General features: G+C 32.2%; 1 protein-coding gene across 1 annotated transcript; it reads left to right on the forward strand.

The window, feature by feature from the left end:
• The first annotated feature begins 11122 nt into the window (after nucleotides 1-11122).
• On the forward strand, nucleotides 11123-12223 carry LOC127101530 (transcription factor bHLH162). The gene is made up of 3 exons (XM_051038972.1): nucleotides 11123-11434; nucleotides 11530-11865; nucleotides 11953-12223. The coding sequence occupies exons 1-3, from the start codon at nucleotides 11297-11299 to the stop codon at nucleotides 12094-12096; spliced, it is 618 nt and encodes a 205-aa protein (XP_050894929.1). The 5' UTR covers nucleotides 11123-11296; the 3' UTR covers nucleotides 12097-12223.
• Nucleotides 12224-20045: the final 7822 nt, after the last annotated feature.

Genomic DNA, 20045 nt, shown 5'->3' on the forward strand with positions numbered 1-20045 from the left:
CAAATGATTAAAATCTTCTCCTATTTCAAAATATGAAGATTCAAGAACAAATTTTCTCTAAGTACTCAAAGGTATTTTGTTAAATATGATATGAAAATGTATTTCAAAAAGTATCTTATGTAAAGGTTCTGTTGAAAATTATGTAGAGAGATTTTATGATTAATTTGAAAAAGGTAGTTGTAAAATGAAAATTTTGAAATATATTTATAGTGATGAAAGAACCCATTAATAAAACATGACAATGGTTGGAAAATATTTATGAAATATAATGAAATTATAATTAGGAGATGCCATGAAAAGGAGTGACTGAAGTAGTTAACACAATTCATCATTTTTTAAAACTTGTTCAAGTGCAATCGATTGCAAGGGCTAAAATTTTGAAAAATTGCACTGTGCAATCGATTACATGATCATGTTAATCGATTCAAGGGGTTAAAATTATGAATTTCAAAGTTCCACTCAATTGATTGCATAATTATGTTAATTGATTGCATGCTGAATTATTTTGAAATTTTTTCTAAGTCCACAACTTCATACATGCATCAAAATTTATTTTCATCCTATGCAATTAAAACATTTTAAAAATATTTTAACAAAGTATGACATGAATATTTTGAAGTGCATGATCAGTAAAGTTGAGCCCTTTAAGATTGCATATGATATGAATTTTCATATATCTTGATTGATCATAAACAGTTTTTCCTCTTCTTCTTTGATAAAAATACTTGAGTTTGAGACCATTGTCTTCACAATCTCCTCCTTTTTGATGATGACAACCATGTGTGTAAAGAAGAAGAATTTTGATCACAATGCTCCCCCTTTCTCTTAGAATTATATTCTTGGATAACTCCCCCTAAATTTGACAAATCATACTAACTTTGATACTTTTTGAAAAAGTTAGATTGCAAGCATACACACATATATAATATCTTCTCCCCTTTGTCATGATAAAAAAGAAGAGAAAAATATAATTCAAAGTAAAAAATAGAGAAAGGATATAATGATCTAGAAATAAAATTTTAGAAACATAACCAATGTCTGAAACAACACATAGAAATAAACCATACAAATTTAAAAGAACATAGTCTTATAACATAATAAGAATAAAAACTAAACTTAACAAATCATAAACTTAAACATAATAATAATAATAAATAATAATAATAATAATCACGTGACAGAAAAAAAAAACAAAAAAATAATTAAGAACTCATACAATTATAATCGTTGACGGCATATTATAATCAATTGCAGCTTAATTAAATTGCATATTACACTTCAGGTGCAATTGATTGAAGAAAGGGTGTAATCAATTGCATCTCAATAAAAAAGGAAATATTATATCAGGTGTAATCAATTGAAACTTAATAATAAAAGAATATGCTTCAGATGTAGTCGATTGAGATAATGTTGTAAGGGAGAGAGAGAGAGAGAGAGAGAGAGAGAGGGGATGGCACCGATATTTATAGTGCTTTGGCGTTTGTCCTCACTTTGCCTACGTCCACTTTTCAATGGTTTACCATAGGAACCTGCATGGTCCTTTGTTATTTTACAAATATTTCCAAGTGTTCATGCAATCACCAATCCACAATACAGTTGAGAAAATAAATCCCATATTTGGATCTTGACTTATATACAGCACACTTCCCAAACTCTTCCACATAATCTTTACTCGAATTATATTTCTTGAATCTTCCAATATCACCAATTCTGCTCAAAGCCTTCATGTGTAGGTATCAACCTCTTGATCCTACCGATTCCTTGAGTGGTGAAATATTTCGAAGATATGAGAAGAACTCTGCCTTATCTGTAACCTTCCACACAGTCACTACTAAGACATTTGTGGAGAGAAAAACCTACTTCTTTTCAATGGAATTTGTCACCACCATTGACAATCACCTCAATATTTCTAACAATCATAAAGTCTCAACAAGATCTCCAAGAACATTAGTTTCAAGGACGCGCCTCCTTCAATTTACTATAGAACTCTCGTTATCAAGATTTGAATTCAATTGTAGTTGAAGATGCAAGAATTTGAACACTCAAAACAAAGGAAATTGATTTTTCACTAAAATCGCACTGAAAAATAATGATTAGAATGATAGATGATATATGAGAAATGATGACAAAAAACTATAAACGTGCTTGATCTTAAGCACACAAAATGGTTGAAAAAACCAGTTAAATTCTAATCAAGAGTAATTTATGATTTGACTCAAATGAGCAAATGTAGTGGAATAAAAGAATAACAGAATTTTGAAAAATCTACCAGTTGATTCGAATCAAGGAATAAGTGATTCGAATCAAGAGCCACGTGACTCAAATCATGTGTAAATATTGATTCAAATCAAATGTCACAACCCTGACAAAGAATTTATTGCAAAGTGAATAATTTGAATCATGTACAGAGTTTGATTCAAATCAAATAAAACATAATATATCATTAAGAAAATGATTAAGATCAAGTGAAAATATTGTTGCGAATCAAATGACTAAGTTTCACTTTTGTCCAATTTGATCAGAATCAAAACTTCAGCGTAAACTCAATGATTCGAATCAAACATGTAAAATCTCAATTTTTCAAAATTTTAAAGGCACTTTGAGATTTTACTTTGAATCAAACTTAAATCAAAAGCACAAAATATTTTCATTCCACTTACGCATGCAATTGATTAAAGAACATCATGATCAAGATCAAATATAACAAAAGTTTTATGCATGCTAAAAACGAATATTTTCAAACATGATTCCGAGAAGTGCAATCATGAAGGAGACTTAACAAACCGAAATTAAATCAAAGGTGAAAGCAATAAGACAAGCAACAAAATAATCGAATTTAGATCCCCCCCCCCCCCCCCCCCGAGTGAAGTAGGGACATGCAACTACAATATCCCCCTTTTTGATGCTTGGCAAGCTTTCACTAGGAATTGAGTCGACCTTTGAGTATAACGTGTATGCTCCCCTGAAACATTGCACACAAATTAATCACAACATAAAAATGAATAAAAAAATTCTAGACTCATTATAACTTCCCCCCTTTGACAACATCAAAAAAAGATAGTTCGAAATGCGTCTAAAACCAAGAAAAAAACTACTAATAGATGATTCCAATGAACATAAGATCTAAACATCTGAGAAGCATATACAACAACAATGATCTCATATTAAATGAAGATAAACATGTCACAAGCAACACAATGCAAATGGACATGCAACAATAACATTCAACAACTAATAATTAAGTGACCAAACTTGTAAATTAAGGTATGTATTAGAAATCATGAATAATGCTCGAACAAGTAATCAAAAGTTCAAATGTACATAATTAGCAACACAAGTTTAAAAGACTTAAATGCATTTAAGAACTATGTGTTTGGCCTGTGAATGCAGTACCAGATTCTTAGTAAGACTTACAACACTAGTACTACCACACTTAATCGGAACACAACCAAGTTTTAAATCATAGTCCAATAATTGTTGCTTAATCCAAAAGAGTTGTGCACAATAATTATCGGCAGATAGATATTCACCCTCGATGGTAGAAAGAGCAACATTATGATGCTTCTTACTATGCTAAGAAACTAAACAACTTCCAAATAAGTGGATAGTACCACTAATTATCTTCCTATCCGGCTTGCACCCCATGAAATCAGAATCAGAATAGCCTACTAGGCTATAAGCACTTCCTTTAGGATACCAACGACCGTGATTAGAGGTTTCATTAATATACCTTAAAATACATTTAACTATCTTAAAGTGGGAATCCTTAGGCCATGCTTGATATCTAGCGCACATGCATACACTAAATAGGATATCTAGCATATTTGCAGTTAAATAGAGTAAGGATCTTATTATACCTCTATACTTGGTTATGTCAAAATCCACTTCTTTTTCATCTTTGTCAATAAGCACATTTGAAGCCATTAATGTTGAGATAGTCTTTGAATCTTTCATCTCGAACTTCTTGATAATATATAGATAATACTTCGTTTGACTTATGAAAGTGACTTCTTCGCCTTGCTTGATTTACAATCTCCCTTTTTGATGGCTCCCAAGATTTGATCAAATAGATGATCCTTTGTGATCGTCCAATCTCGAGGTAGTTGGTTAGAGGTCTGTTGTTTATTATCCTCATATAATATTTCCTCTTTATCTTCCGTAATGTCCTTATCCTTTATTATTGGATCAAGATCCTCTTTAGAACTTTAATTTTTTATCAATCTTTCTATTATCACACCTGAAACATCAGAATAAATACCCTTCCCCGACTTTTGGTGTGAGGACTCATCAAAAGCAACATAAATTGACTCTTTTGCATAATAAGTTCTATGATTTTAAATCCTATAAGCTTTACTCGTAGATGAGTAGCCTAAGAATATACCTTTATCAGATTTTGCATCGAATTTACCAATGTTGTCTTTTTTGTTATTCAAAATAAACTATTTGCAACTGAAAACTCGAAAATATGTTCATATGTCCAAAAATACTTAGGTAGGCTTATCTCATTTATCATAGTCCATGCTACTTCTTTCAAAACACGGTTTTTATGCTCTACAACACCATTTTGTTGCGGAGTTCTTGGACAAGAAATTGTGAGCAATACCATTTTCGGTGTAAACATTTTGAAAATGATGGTTAACGAATTCCCCACCATGATCACTATAGAGAGTGATGATTTTAAAACTAAAAACATTTTGAATAACCTTAGCAAAGTCAACAAAAGCTTTAAAAGTATCATCCTTATGGGGTAAAAATGGCGTCCACGTAAATCTAGAGTAGTCATTAACAATGACAAATTCGTAATAGTTGCCTCCTAGACTTCTTGTCCGCAAAGGGCCAAACAAGTATACATGGATAAGCTTAAGAGGTTTTGATGTCAAAATAACCTTCTTCAGTTTAAATGACACTCTTGTTTGCTTTCCTATTTGGAAAGCATCACACAATTTTTCTTTTAAAAACTTTATTTTAGGAAGACCAGCTGAAGGTAGATGACTGAGATTTGTTGTATGCACCGAACGCATCGCACGCTCGAATGTACAACATAGTCGCCACCAAAATTTATTTATCCCAAAAGAGGTAAGGGAAAATATCGATAAAATCCAAAAGAAAACAGAGAAACGGGTATGAGAGTCGTTTGGGGACAGTTTTAGCACCCCTCACACCCATGGTATTTCATGGGAACCATTTTGAATGCTCTTGCTTGGATGGGTGTTATAATCTTTATGTGCCTGAAAAAAAGAAAGGGAATTCGGAAAAGGGGTGTGTAACGGTAACAATTATTAGATAGCTATTGATTAATTTAACTCGTAAAGCAAGAGTCTCCACCGCGCTTTTATTGTTTCTAAAGGAAGAGGAAAAAAGTACGAATAAAACTCGAAGAAGTTTTAAAACAAAACTAATAAAAAGAGATAAGGGATCGGGGGTTAGTTATGCAAAGGGAATGTATTAGCACCCTAAACATCCTTGGTACTCCATGAGAACCTCTTTGAAAATATGTACATTTTAGTTTTAAAAAAAGGTGATGTTTGTTAAAAGATTGGAGAGATGGGAAAAGAAACTTTTTTAGTTTAATTTATTTTTGTGTTTGCCAAGACTTTTGAAGTCTCATGCCTACGTACCAACAAAGTGCAATGGAGGATCAAAATATCGTAATTCGTGGTAAAAATAACAAAGGGAGTTTGTTTTTGTTCATTTTTTTATGGAAAAACATTTTGTCATTTTAAGGAGAACTCTCAACTAGTCACCCACAAGTATGAGAACTTTGCATCATCATAAGAAGGGCTCCAACTTGGATAAGGATCAACAAGTATGCCACTAATTTTCACAAATAGAAAAGACTCATCATCAATGTTATAGGGATAAGATAATTATATCTCAACTATGGAAATGACTCATGTCTAATACATTGAGAAAAGTTTTAAAAGGAAAAGTGCACAAGGGCACAAAATGGTTTGAATGAGTTATGAATTTTTTAGTCTTTTGAAATTGGTCTAAATATGCTTAAGATGAATTAGCATTTATTGGGAAAAGGTTTTGAAAATAACTTGACAAAAGTAAAGATTTATTGAGAAAGTGGTTCCAGTTAAAAAGCAAGAAGGTTTTGAAAGAGAGAGAAGATTTTGAAATTAAAGAAGGGGAGAAGAAGAAGAGACTTTCCTAAAGCATAAAGTAAAAGATAATGAGGAAATATCTAACCAGGAGATAGCAAGCTTTATGACATAAGTCAAACAAGAATTCCCTCCTTTGGATTAAACCTCAAACAAGCGAAGATAAGCAAATAATAATCCATGTATCAGATGAACCCAAAGTAACCAAGCCAAGTCTTCATAGAGAAGTCCAAGGTCAAAGGTATCAGATAAATTCCAAGGTCTCAAGTCACAAGTCACAAGTCCAAAAGCAAGGGTCAAGATCCTAATTCTAAGTCCGTAACTCCACAACGATGCCAAGGATAGTAACTACAAGTCCATGAGTTAGGAGAAACAAAATTCTTTTTAGATTTTTTCTTATTAGTGTCTATTTACAATGATATATAGAAAAGGTCCAAATGGACAAAGAACAAAATGACATAATCACAAACAATATGATATGAAAGGCTAAATATAAAGTGTAAAGTAAATGGCATAAAAATAAAATCATAAATTAAATGACATTAAAATAGAAGTTAATACAAGTTAAGAGTTAGTAAGGGATGTTAGTAAATATGAAAAGATGTTTTTGGTTATTTTTTTGGAGAACACTCAACTATCCACTTACAAGAATAAACATACGAACCTATATATCATTTGTGAGAATCGCTCCAACTTGGATAAAATCAACTAGTATGCCACTAACTCTCATAAATGGAAAAGGAGCAACATTTTTATACAATACCATGAGGAATAGGAGACTTACAATCTCACTTATAAAAATGTCATTGCCTTTGGGACAAATTTAGCGTTATGTTAAGCAATCATAATTGGACTTATGTAGAAGTCACAACTATTTGAGGTCGGTGAATAATAATGTTTGTGTTAATACATTCTAGAGAAATAATATGTAAATCATTCTCCTAAAGTCATGTCACACAAATAAAGAAAGAAAGGGGATGATCAAGCACAAAGGCTAGGAGGATGGTCCATTACTTCAATTTACACTTCATGACACTTAGGGTAAACTTATGCATCAATCCAAAGTACCTTTATTGATCCATGATCGCTTAGAAGGTAGATTTGAAATGATGAAAGTTCATCAAGTACCAATCCATACATCATGAACAAGATGAACACAAATTGAATCAAAAGTTTGATCAAGTCATCATCAAAATCAATCATCCATTTTGGTGGATTAGGGTTTTCACCCCATCAACATCCAAGATCCATTGAGTTTGATGAGACTTGAAGTCCAAACCATCATGATCTGAGGTCAATAGAAGTTCACAGGGTCATAAAAATATAAAATGCAATTCAATGAAATAAAAATGCATTAAAGGTATTTTTAAATGATTTTTTAAAATAGAAATAAAATGGAAAATCCATAAAATCCTTCAAAACACCAAATAAATGGCCAAGAAAATTATGGAAGGTTGGAAATAAAATAAGAAACATATAATAAAATTTTAAGAATTTTAAAATGCATAAAAGTATTTTTAAACCAATTAAAACAAAGGAGAAAATAAAAAATCAATGAAATAAAATATGGAAAAATAAAAATCAGATGAAGAAAAATAAAAGAGAATTTTAGAAATTAATTTGGGGTTTTTTTGGATAAAAAATGAAATTACTATCAATTTTTAAAGAAAATAAAATTAAAAAAAAAAAAAAAATCAGAAAAAACACGGAGCGTTGGATGACGCCTCATTAATTGATGTGGCACATCCAGCACTCCAAAGGTTAAGATGTACGATGGAACGCGCTGCAAGTCAAACACAAGATCCAGTTTAAATTCAACCAATCAAAATTTTCAATTTGCCAACGTGTCTGGTTCAAACTCAAACAACCTGAGAAAACTCTAATCGTTTTCTCAAGTGAGCTCTCACTGGAGTTTCATCATTTAGTAAATTCAAGACACATGACCACCACCACTGTGATCCTCTTCTCATCCTGAATTCAACCTCATACCCCAAATTCGTTTATGTGAACTGAGCGAAGAGAATTTCAAAGAAGTTTCAGAAACAAGCAAGCCACGAAAAATTAAATTAAATGATGAACACGATCAATCAAAACCAGATAAGTTACGGGGAAAGCATCAGAGAGTGAAGGACTACATTGTGGTAACTTATTTGAGTTCAAATGATGCTCAAAACTATCTTGTTCAGATGGTGATCAGAAGTTGAAGAAGCTTGATCTGGTTAGAGCACTTCAAGAGGTCTCAGAGCTTGGGAGTTGTTGCAAAAGTTCTAGAGGATGTCGAAGCTGCTAATGGAATCAAGAAATTGGATTGAAACAAACTGAAACTCAAAACACAATAGTTGAATTTTCTGGAAAACTTTCAAGTTGCAGCGGGGGTTTCTTGGCTCTCCAAAGCTTGCAAATGTAGGCAATAACTTTCTCTACTTATAGGGAATGTGATTGGATCCAAATACGTGTGAAATGATGTTGAAATCATGCAAAACGAATTTGATCTGAATGTGTGAAAAGTGTAACTTGAAACTCATCAAAACTCAGCCAAATGATGCGTTTTAAGTGTAAATTAACTTATGGAAACTTGTTAAAACATGTTTAGGACCAAAATACTCGCTAATTTGGCTTGGATTTGAGATTAGTGATGTGAAAATTTAGGACAATGGTGATTTCTTCAGTTCCAAGTCACCATGTTCAACTCAATGGGGCATCCTACTCAAGAGGCTTTTTGATCCTATTCTTTTTGCAATGTGTTAATATCATGGCCAAAATTACAATGTGCCAAGAAAGGTTGCATTTGGATGTTTGAACACAAAGTTATGGTATGTTGAAGTTGGCATGAAAAACTGGTTACATAACTGAGAAAAATTTGAGTGCTTCATGGCTGAAAATGACTTGTAATGTCTCAATGAATTCTGGTCTTCCAAGCATATTTTGACCTTGGTCCTTGAAGTAAACTTGTAGATGGTATCACCAATGATATTGTGCAAAAAGGAGTAGCCTCATATGTTGAAAATTAATGAAGTTATGATCCTTGAAAGTTGGGAAAAAGTCACTTGAAACAGAGGAAATTGATTTTTCACTAAAATAACACTGATAAAATGATCAGAATGATAGATGATATATGAGAAATGATAAAAAAAATTATATGTGCTTGAGATTAAGCACATAAAATGGTTGAAAAAGTCAGTTAGATTCAAATAAAGAGCAACCTATGATTTGAATCAAATGAGCAAATTTAGTGGGATAAAAGAATAACATAATTTTGAAAAAGTGAATGATTCGAATAAAGAGCAACCTATGATTTCAATCAAGAGCCACATGATTTGAATCAAATGAGAAAATGAGGAACCTATGATATCAATCAAGAGCCATGTGATTTGAATCATGTGTAAATATTGATTCGAATCAAATGCCACAAGCCTGACAAAACATTTAATTAAAAAGTGAATGATTCGAATCATGTACAATATTTGATTTGAATCAAATAAACAAAATCAGTCATCAAGAAAATGTCTCGGATCAAGTGCAAATATTAATTCAAATCAAATGACTAGGTTTCACTTTTGTCCAATTTGATCAGAATCAAAACTTCAGTGTAAACTCAATGATTCGAATTAAACATGTAAAATCTTAATTTTTCAAAACTTTAAAGGCACTTTGAGATTTTACTATGAACCAAACTTAAAGCAAAAATACAAAATGTTTTCATTCCACTTACACATGCAATTTATCAAAGAACATCATGATCAAGATCAAATCTAACCAAAGTTTTATGCATGCTAAAAACAAATATTTTCAAACTTGATTCCGAGAAGTGAAATCATGAAGGAGACTCAACAAACCGAAAATAAATCAAAGATGAAAGCGATAAGACAAACAAAAAAATAACCGGATTTAGATGATTCCCATGAGTGAAGTAGGGCCATCCAACTACAATGGTTATTTAAAATAAGTGCTAAGTTTATTGAAGAAAATGATAAGATTAAAAAACGTAACTTAGACTTTAAAGAGTATCTAGAGCTTTTTTTTGAAGAAAGTAATAAAACTCTTAGGCTAGAAATGACTAATATTTGAAACTCACTTGAAACATGTGAGACTTGCGCGTATTTGAAAAAGGAAGTGACATGTTTGCATGAAATCCTAAGTAAATTTATTAAGGAGAAAGAAAACCTTGACATGGTCTTATCAAGTCAAAGACCTTCCTTAAATAAGAATGGACTAGGATTTAAAACCGATAGAGCACCTAATATAGGATTAAAAAGGAACAATTATGTGCTCTCATTGCAATATACTAGGTCATTTAGAACAATTATGTTTCGATAAATTAAAAAGGTCTAAAGGTAATAATCTTAGACCTTCTAACCACTAACTCATTTTCCCACGTATTTTTCAACTTAATTCACTTTCAAATAATAAAAAATTTCAACTCAAAGAAGATGTTAATCAAATTGGCGACAGTGTATAACACATAAGAGGAGGCATCAATTTAATTGACGACAGTATACAAATACATAGAAGAGAGAGTATATTGTCGTCAATTAAATTGACGTCTCTTTTGTATTAGATTTTTTTTATTTAAAAATAAATTAATTTAAAAAATACTTAGAAAAATTGAATTTGTTTTGATATTTATTTTAAAAATGAATTGTTTAATTATTTTATCTCCATTTATACTATAAATTCAACATGAGTGATGTAAATGTATGTGACCTCAAACCAAAAAATCATTCAAATTACCAACACAAATCCCTCTACATATATATTACTCCTACAATAATTTCTTTCCAAGGACTTGGAATTCAAACCAAACAGTTACATAACAACACGACACGTAACGTGAATAAAGACACGCGTGTCTTTGAAAATTCCACTTCGACGGCAACAACACATAGTACGATGATATAAATGAATCTTCGATATGTTCCTGTCATGACATGACGTCTCTAAAATGACGTTTCCATATTCCCATTTCTTTACGTCAAAAAGTTAGTATATATAGTACTCTCTATTCATTCCATCACACTCCACATCGTTAATTCCTTTCCTATATATGACTGGTATTATACACACACACACTCCACTTCCACAGCAATTCACAATTTCATCCTATTCTTAAATCTTAACCTAGTTACCTATACCTCGTAACTAAGTAACTACTACCTCCTAGCCTAACCTAATAATAATATTGGTATATAATGGATCATGTGAGAAATGATCAACCTTCTACCTCTACAAACAAAGTTGAAAGAAGACTTGTGGAGAAAAACAGAAGAAATCAGATGAAGATTCTCTACACCAAACTCAACTCTCTTCTCCCTAACTATAACCCCAAGGTTCCATTCTCTCTCTCTATTTATTATAAACGTAAAAGTTAGTTAGTTATTGTTCTTGTTCTTGTTTGATTTGATTATTATTATACATAATGTAGGAGTTAGTGTTGGCATTACCGGACCAAGTGGATGAAGCCATAAACTACATTAAGAGTTTAGAGGCAAATGTGAAGATGGCTGAGGAGAAGAAAGAGAGATTGTTAATGGAGAAGAAGAAAAGGTCGCGTGAATGTTGTTTTGGTGTCCCAAAATTGCCATGTTTTGAAATTCATGAATTTGGTTCTTCACTGCAAATCGTTCTTACGTGTGGTTTAGATAATCAGTTCATTTTCTATGAAATAATTCGTGTGTTGCATGAAGAGAATGTAGATGTCAAGAGTGTCAATTCCTCGACTGTTAGAGATAATTCATTCCTACATGTCGTGCATGCTGAGGTATATATATATATGTTTGGTTAGTTACTTAATTAAATGTTTGCATTTTGTTTGATTTGATGTAGTGATTGTTGTTTTTTTATGCAGATTCCTCAAACTTATGTTCAATTTGGAGCGACAAAAGTGAGTGAAAGATTGAAAAGGTTTGTGAGTGGATCATCCAGTGATGTGGAAATACAGCCTCATGAGTTATGGGATTTTGAAATTGTAAATGATGTGTGGAGTTTGTAGATAGAGTCATGCAATTACTAAGAGTTTCTAGTTAGCTAGTCATCTTATTAATTGTCAAGGGTTTCTAGTATAGCAAATCATCCTATTGTTAACCATTTATAATAATTAATAGAAGAAAATTATTTATGAGATGAATGAATATGGTTATGCCAAAAAAAAAAACATATTCACAATTAAGAAAGAGACCTAATAGAAAGGTTTTAAAAAACGGCTGCGACTGAGTAATGATTTTTGCGATACGGTCGTTGCGCTGTGAATTAATAAATAACTTAATCTTTAACATAAAAATAATAAATGACGGTATAGATATTGACATTTATAGATACCATTTTATCATAGTAGTTTTATGGTGTGAACATTTTTAAAACCATGCCTAGTATTGTAATAAATACTAAGTAAGTTTATAATGTTTCAAAACAAAACAACAAGATAATAAGGGGTCTAATATTTGAAATGAGGCAGTTTTAAACATCATTATGTTCTAGGTATAAAATGCTTAGTGATGGAAAATATGTTTAAGATAGTGTTGAATGCATTTATAATCCATCGAATTGTTTAACATATTTATCAATGTTTTGATAATTGATTCAACTTACTAGACTAAAAAATACATATTATCTTTGTTTGAAATTGTTGATATTACTTCTACATAGATGATATATTTAATTGACTTTGTCATTATGAATGTGAAAAAGAGGATAATAATAGTTGAGCTCTAAAAATTTGTCACAATTTGTTGAAGGATTATAAAAATATGTCACTGAATATTGTCACTAATCGAGATACGTCACTAATAAATTATGTTTCATTTTTTCCTACATCGTATGTTTTACTATGATGGTATCACATAACTAAAAATATAAGATATAGAATTAAATCGATTTAAAAAAAATTAAAGGGCAAAGAGAAGAAAACTGTCAAATTTAAACAAATATTAGAACCAATGATAAAAGCTTGGAATGATGTAATAAATTATTTTACAGAGTCATATTGATTTTGTCGTGTAATTTAAATTTTTTAGAATATTTTGAAACTACAACATTAGACTATGTGAAGGAGAAAATAGTAAGTGTTTGGACTAATCAAGTTACACACATTGAAAACACCGCCACAAAAAGAATTCAGATACAAACATATTTTAGTCAATGTATCATTGTATTAGAACATAAGTTTACGCACAAGGCTTTGTATTCTAAGTTTACTGGAAATATTTCTCGTGTAAGATTCAATTTTATTTATCACGAAATTGCACGTGTAGAGAAAATTATTCCGAACAACTTCAATTAATTGTGGTTGTACAATTAGAAAAATATAGTGTCTTCTATGTGTTTGTGTAATTGTCAAGAAGATGAAGTTTGGAATATTTATATGTATAGATGAGATAAACACACACTAAAAAGAAATTTGGTTTGATGATGATGGTGTGATAAAAAATGGTAAATCAGATATATCAATTATGACAAAGTGAAAGGTGATTAAAAAAAAGACTGTTGTTTCATGTAATCTAGATACGTGTTTAGTGGTCTTCCTGCTTGTTGGACGCGTCTGGGGACGCGTTTCACCAGTGATGCTGATTTTTACATGACATGGGCATCTGGACACGTCTGAGTAGGTGTATGGCCAGTGAAATTGATTTTTGAGGACGTTTGGGGTCCTGGATGCGTCTGGGTAAGCTAGTGGAGTTGATATTTTAAACTTTTCTCCTTGTTTTTTAGTCATGCACCACAAGTAACAACCTTCCAAAAAGATCATATGACATATGGAATACTCTTAAGTAAAGAAATTCTCATAACATAGATAAAGTCTATCAAACCATTTAAATTTGACATGCAAATACAGACATATCATAAAATCTACTGCTAAAATAAAGATAAAACATAGTAGAAATGGTGAGTAATCACAACCTCAAACTTATCTTGCTACTTGTCCTGAAACAAATTCGAAAAGAAAAGTATTTTAGCATACCTTAATCATGAAACTCATACCTCATATATTCATGTGTGATCTTTTATTACCAGTACCTTGAGCTTCAAATTTTTACCAAGTTCGACTGATCTTCCACATTCTCCCTTGATGATATTGCTCAATCTGTCATCACTCTACACATTTTCACCAAATCTCTCAAGTGTTTATATGTTTATTCACTTAAAATTCATTACATGCAACATTATACCATATGCTTGTTTAAATTCTAATCAGATAACAAGATGCAACGATTCATACACTTTCTGAGTTCTTTTAGGTTATAATGGTGATATGGCTTGCGTATGATATATTTGGATAGTGGGATAATTCTCAGAGTCGGTTGGAATATTCTCATCACTGTGTGTAAACTAAGGAACTACTTTGGGAATACTTTATTTGCGGAGTTCTCCTTGACTCTGTTGAAAATTTTCAATTTCATGACTTCTCTTTTCTAGTTGATTTTCAAATGCTTCTTCAATATTCATTATTATTATTATTTATTTTTTTAACTTTCTATTTTCTTCTTTTCTATATCAGATTTTACTCATATTGATTTGATTTTTTTTCAGTTTCTTAACTTTCTGAATAGATATCCCAAACTTAGAGGTTGTTATTCCAACAACAACCCCAAACTTAAATTAAACAAAGTTCTGAGACATCAATCTTTTAACTCTGATGATGATAGGAGAGTGTTTAGGCCAATTATTTATATTGCGGGAATAAAACAAAAATGGAATAAAAGGCTCAAATGGTTTAGCAACTGAAAGGCTCGGGGTTAAAAAAAAGAAAGTAAGTTCTGTGTGTAAATCATGCAACTGAAATCAATAAAAAAAAATGTAAGTTATAAATACTAAGTACATACTAGAATATTCTCTCATGATGAAATAAAGTGTTTAGATTTTTCTATCACTCACCAAGTTGGTTAGAGATGAACAATCTACACAGTGCATCTTATTTGATGCAACGTCTCAGTCAGTTATAGTAAACATGTATAACTCTTAGTAAGGCTAAATTAAACTATATTAGAACATTCATAAGTACATAAAAAATAATATTTTGCAAGTTGGTATGCATGAGGACTGGACATGGATAGTTCGGTGTATGCTTAAATCAATCATTATTAGTATCTAAAATCAAATACACCCTCTGGTCACTATTATAAGCAACAAAAACGTTTTTAGGTTCATTGAATAATTGATGTATCTGATATATAATAAAAACTAGATACATCATTTATTCAATGAATCTAAAAAAATGGTTGCTTATAATAGTGACTCGATGGTGTAGTATAATAAGGAAAACACACACCTTAATCATTAACTTGAAATTTTCATTACATATTAATCATCACAATTCAAAATTTTAAAAATAAAAAATAACCCAAAAATCTTGAAATAAATGATAGAATAAATAAAAAATAAACAAAAATATAAAAATAAAACAAAACGAAATCCTAAATATCTTGCTCTCCATCCTCCATGTCTTGGTCAAAGGAAATGTTGTGGAGGATATCATCACCCTCATCACGTTGCTCAAAGGGTGCAAAGGAGGGATGCTGATTTTGTTTGTTCTGTCTTGGCTAAGGGTTGGGGACTTCGGGTGGGTGAAGGCATCCTATATTTATATCATACTCAACCCCGAAAATTGATAGCGACCAAAGAAATGAGGTGTTGGTTCCGCAGCAACACAATTATTGTATTTTTGGGCATCTGCCCTTGCATCTATCTCATGGGTAAGATATCATCCTGACATGTTAAAATTAGCATAGAAATCCTGCATGAAATAGAAATTTCGCATCTTTACTGTATGCACGTATGACTCTTCATCCACATAAGTGTGGTATCTAAAAGTGGGAGTCACACTACGGGGTAGGTCAGGCATATGATAAAAGTTGGGTACAACACTCATTTTTCCAATCCATAATGCATCACTTGCTTTAAAGGGTTGATGGTAAAGGCCTCCTGAAAAATCTTCCACACCAACTTTCTTTCACATAATCATGATGCTTGTTTCATGACCTAATGTCTTCTTTCCTTTACTATGAGAAACTAGGTCCAAGTTAGCAAGAATGATTTATCCCATGTTAACGGTTTGACTTGTGAGAAGGTAGAAAGCCCCAAAGATCTTACAATAGTTAACTCAGAACCACTTCCAGTACTGTCTAAGTTATAGTGGAAGAAGCAAGCCCAAGCTTTAGGGATTGGTGACAAATACTTGACCATTAATTTTCTTGGCACATTGTTAGGGTCTCTGCTAGGTGTGAAATTGTGCCAATTTCTTCCGGATAAAGCTAATAACTCAAGCATTTCAGTGTAGGTGTTGGGGGAGTTTTTTCACTATGGAGCATTGAATATTATGGGACTTCTTCTATTTGGAGCAACACCTTTGTGAGAGAGACACCACATATTCCCCCAAAACCTTAAGGTGATATGTAGGTGACTTCTCTCACTTATAAATGCTCAAGTCTCCATATTTCCAACCAATGTAGGACTATTACCCATACTACTCACACTTGATACATTCTCAACACTCCCCCTCAAGTGTGAGTCCACAATGCTCCCCCTCAAGTGAAAGCTCTTCTTACTTCCACAAACCCTTGTACCGCATGGAACGTTTCTTATTCACTATACTGGCACCGTTGACACTATTCAACGGAACATTTCTTATTCACCACACTTGTGGCGCCGTTGACTTTCGATACAAGTAAGTCGATCCGTTTCTCGAACCAAAGGCTCACGATACCATTTGTTAGGGAAGTTTTTTCACTAGGGAGCATTGAACATTGTGGGACTTCTTCTTTTTGGAGCAACACCTTTGTGAGAGACACACCACATATTCATCCAAAACCTTAAGGTGATAGGTGGGTGGATTATCTCACTTATAAATGCTCAAGTCTCCACATTTCCAACCAATGTGAGACTATTACCCACACTACTCACACTTGATACATTCTCAACAGTAGGGACAACCTCTTCTCATAGATCCTTTTACCTGCAAAAAAATTCACTATTGAACTTCAACTTTAAGATTTTGTCAATAGATTTCCAATAGAATTTGACAATTTTTCCCCTAACCCATGACATATACTCAGGAGTATCCTCGGAAGTGTGAAAGCCATTCACATAGAATTACTTGACTAGATCATTAGAGATAACTTAAATAGACTTGTTGAAGAAAGTCATCTTATGTTTCTTCATGATCTTTTGAATAATAGTGTATTCCATTTTACCTAGATCAAATGCTCTTTCTCCTCAACAAAATTTGTATCTGATAAACTCTCAAACCTTATTTGGTGAGCTTGAGAAGAGAACCTAGTGTAATGAAAGTCAAGGTAGGTAGAAGACATGTTTTTTTTTACTTTTCGTGACGTTTTGGCCATGGTTGACGATTGGTGATGGGATGAGAGAAGTAAGATTAGGAGCATAAAATTCAGCATACACAAAAATAGGCAAAAAGGATAAAAACATGTATGTCTCACACGAAAACAATGCATGGATTATTTAAATAAAAGGTAAAATATGGGACACGGATGCAGACATGTATAAGGCATCTCAAACTCTCTTAGACGCGTATGAGAAGAATCGCATTAGCCAAATTTTTCCAGTAAAATGAGAGACATGATTGGGGACACGTATGCATAAGATGGTCGTTACGGACATATCTCAGTACCCATATGATCAAAATTTTGAAGCAATAGCCATTGAGGACGCGCCTCAGTACACATATGATTAAAATGTTGAAGCAATAGCCATTGAGGACGTGTCTCAGTACGCGTATGACTAGAGAATGCATACAAACACTTATGATATGTGTCCTAGTACACGTATGGGTAGTGGATTCCCAAAACTCTTTTGATACGCATCCAGATACATGTATGGGACGAAGGTGACTCTAAAATGCAAGAATAATACAATTCATCAAACAAAATTAGAATACTTCTCTTGGGTTGCCTCCCAAGAAGTTGTTCTTAATTTAAAAAGCTCGATGTTCGAATGTCTACATTTGTACAAGTGGCCCCCTAATAAGGTTTGAGTGTCTTTCCACTTGCCTTGATTGTCCTTCCCGTGGCATAGTTTCACAGCTCGATTCTTCCGTAAGAGAACACATTTCTTATAGTGTAGGGTCTAGACCATTTAGACTTTAACTTTCCAAGAAAAATTCTTAACCTGTAATTAAAAAGCAGAACCAACTGGCCTTCCTATAATTCCTTTTTCATCTTTTTATCATGCATTTCTTTGTTTTTTCTTTGAAATTTTTGGCACTCTCATAAGAATCATTCCTAAATTCTTCTAACTCGTGGATTTGAAGAACTTGAGATTGACCTACCTTAGAAAGATCAGAGTTCAGGAATTTGGAAGCCCACGAATATTTGTGCTCTAATTCTAAGGATAAATAACATGTCTTTCCATAAACTAGTTAGTATGAAGACATAATTATTGGAGTTTTGAATGCTCTGTGATATGCCCACAATGCGTCATCAATTTTGATCGACCAATCCTTTCTTGAAGCACTTATAATCTTTTCCAAAACTTGCTTGACTTTTCTATTGGGTACCTTCATTTGTCCACTTGTTTCAGGATGATGCCATGTGGCTACTCTATGCTTCATATTAAATTTTCTGATCAATCCTTCCATCTTCTGATTTAAGAAATGTGTTCCTCCATCGCTGACAAGGGCTCTTGGTACTCCAAATCTTGAAAAAATATTATTGTTAAGGAAGTATACTCTACCTTAGCATCATTAGTAGGAAATGTCACTACTTCAACCTATTTTGAGACGTCATCAATTGCAACCGGAATATAACTTTTACCAAATGATAGCAAAAATGGTCCCATAAAATCTATAACCCACACATCAAAAAGTTCTACTTCTAACATAAGATTTTGGGGCATCTCATTTCTTTTTGAGATATTCTCGATGTGTTGGCAACGGTCACATTCTTTCATATGGTAGAACTTATCTTTGGACAAAGTTGGCAAGTACAACCCAGATTGGAGAACCTTAGTTGGTTTCCGATCTACACTAAAATGGCCACCATATTCGAAGTCGTGACAATGTTTCAGGATGTTCTTCTGCTCTTCTTCTGGAATACATCTTCTGATTAGTCCATCGACCCCTCTTTTATACAAAAATGGATCATCCCGTAGATAAAACATGCATTAATGTAAAAAAAATCTTTTTGTTAGAATCAAAATCTACAGGAATAATACCACCTACAAAATAGTTTGCATAATTTGAAAAACATAAAGCACTTATGATCACTAAGATGTGATCATCGGCAAACTCATCCTTTATCGGGTGTTCCTCCTCAATCTCCTCTATTGGAGTTAACCTGGACAAATTATCTTCTACGATGTTTTTACACCCTTTTTTACCTCCGATCTCTATGTCAAATTCTTGCAAGAGTAAGATCCATCCCAATTATCTTGGCTTCGATTCCTGCTTAGAAAATAAATACTTAAAAGCAACATGATAAGTGTACATTATAACTTTTGAACCTAATAAATATGACATGAACTTATCAAAATCATACACAACAACCACAATTCCTTCTCAATTGTAGCATAATTTAATTGATATGGATTAAGAACATGAAAACTTTGACATGAAAACTTTTTAAGTTAAAAAGGCAAGGATGAGTTCTTTTGTTGGGAAAAATTCTCAAGAATGGATTGCAAGAGCAAAAAATTATTTGGGTTCAAGGTTTGTGTTCTTAAATAATCATACAACTGAATATTTATTTTATTTATCTAACATTTTTTTGTTTTATATAAAATATTTGGTCTTTCCTCAAGATCAAAGAAACAAGGATTTCCAACATTTGCTCTTCTTCAAGATATCCAGCATTTGTTCTTCACCAACAATGTTGACGATGAATCTGATACATTTTTACTTTAATATTATGTGTAAAGAATGTAATATTCTGTGTAAATAATGTAGTTTGTAAACAAATTAATTTATTAATATTTTGTGTAAACAAATTA

The sequence above is a fragment of the Lathyrus oleraceus genome, chromosome 7, assembly GCF_024323335.1.
Source record: "Lathyrus oleraceus cultivar Zhongwan6 chromosome 7, CAAS_Psat_ZW6_1.0, whole genome shotgun sequence".
NCBI lineage: Eukaryota > Viridiplantae > Streptophyta > Magnoliopsida > Fabales > Fabaceae > Lathyrus > Lathyrus oleraceus.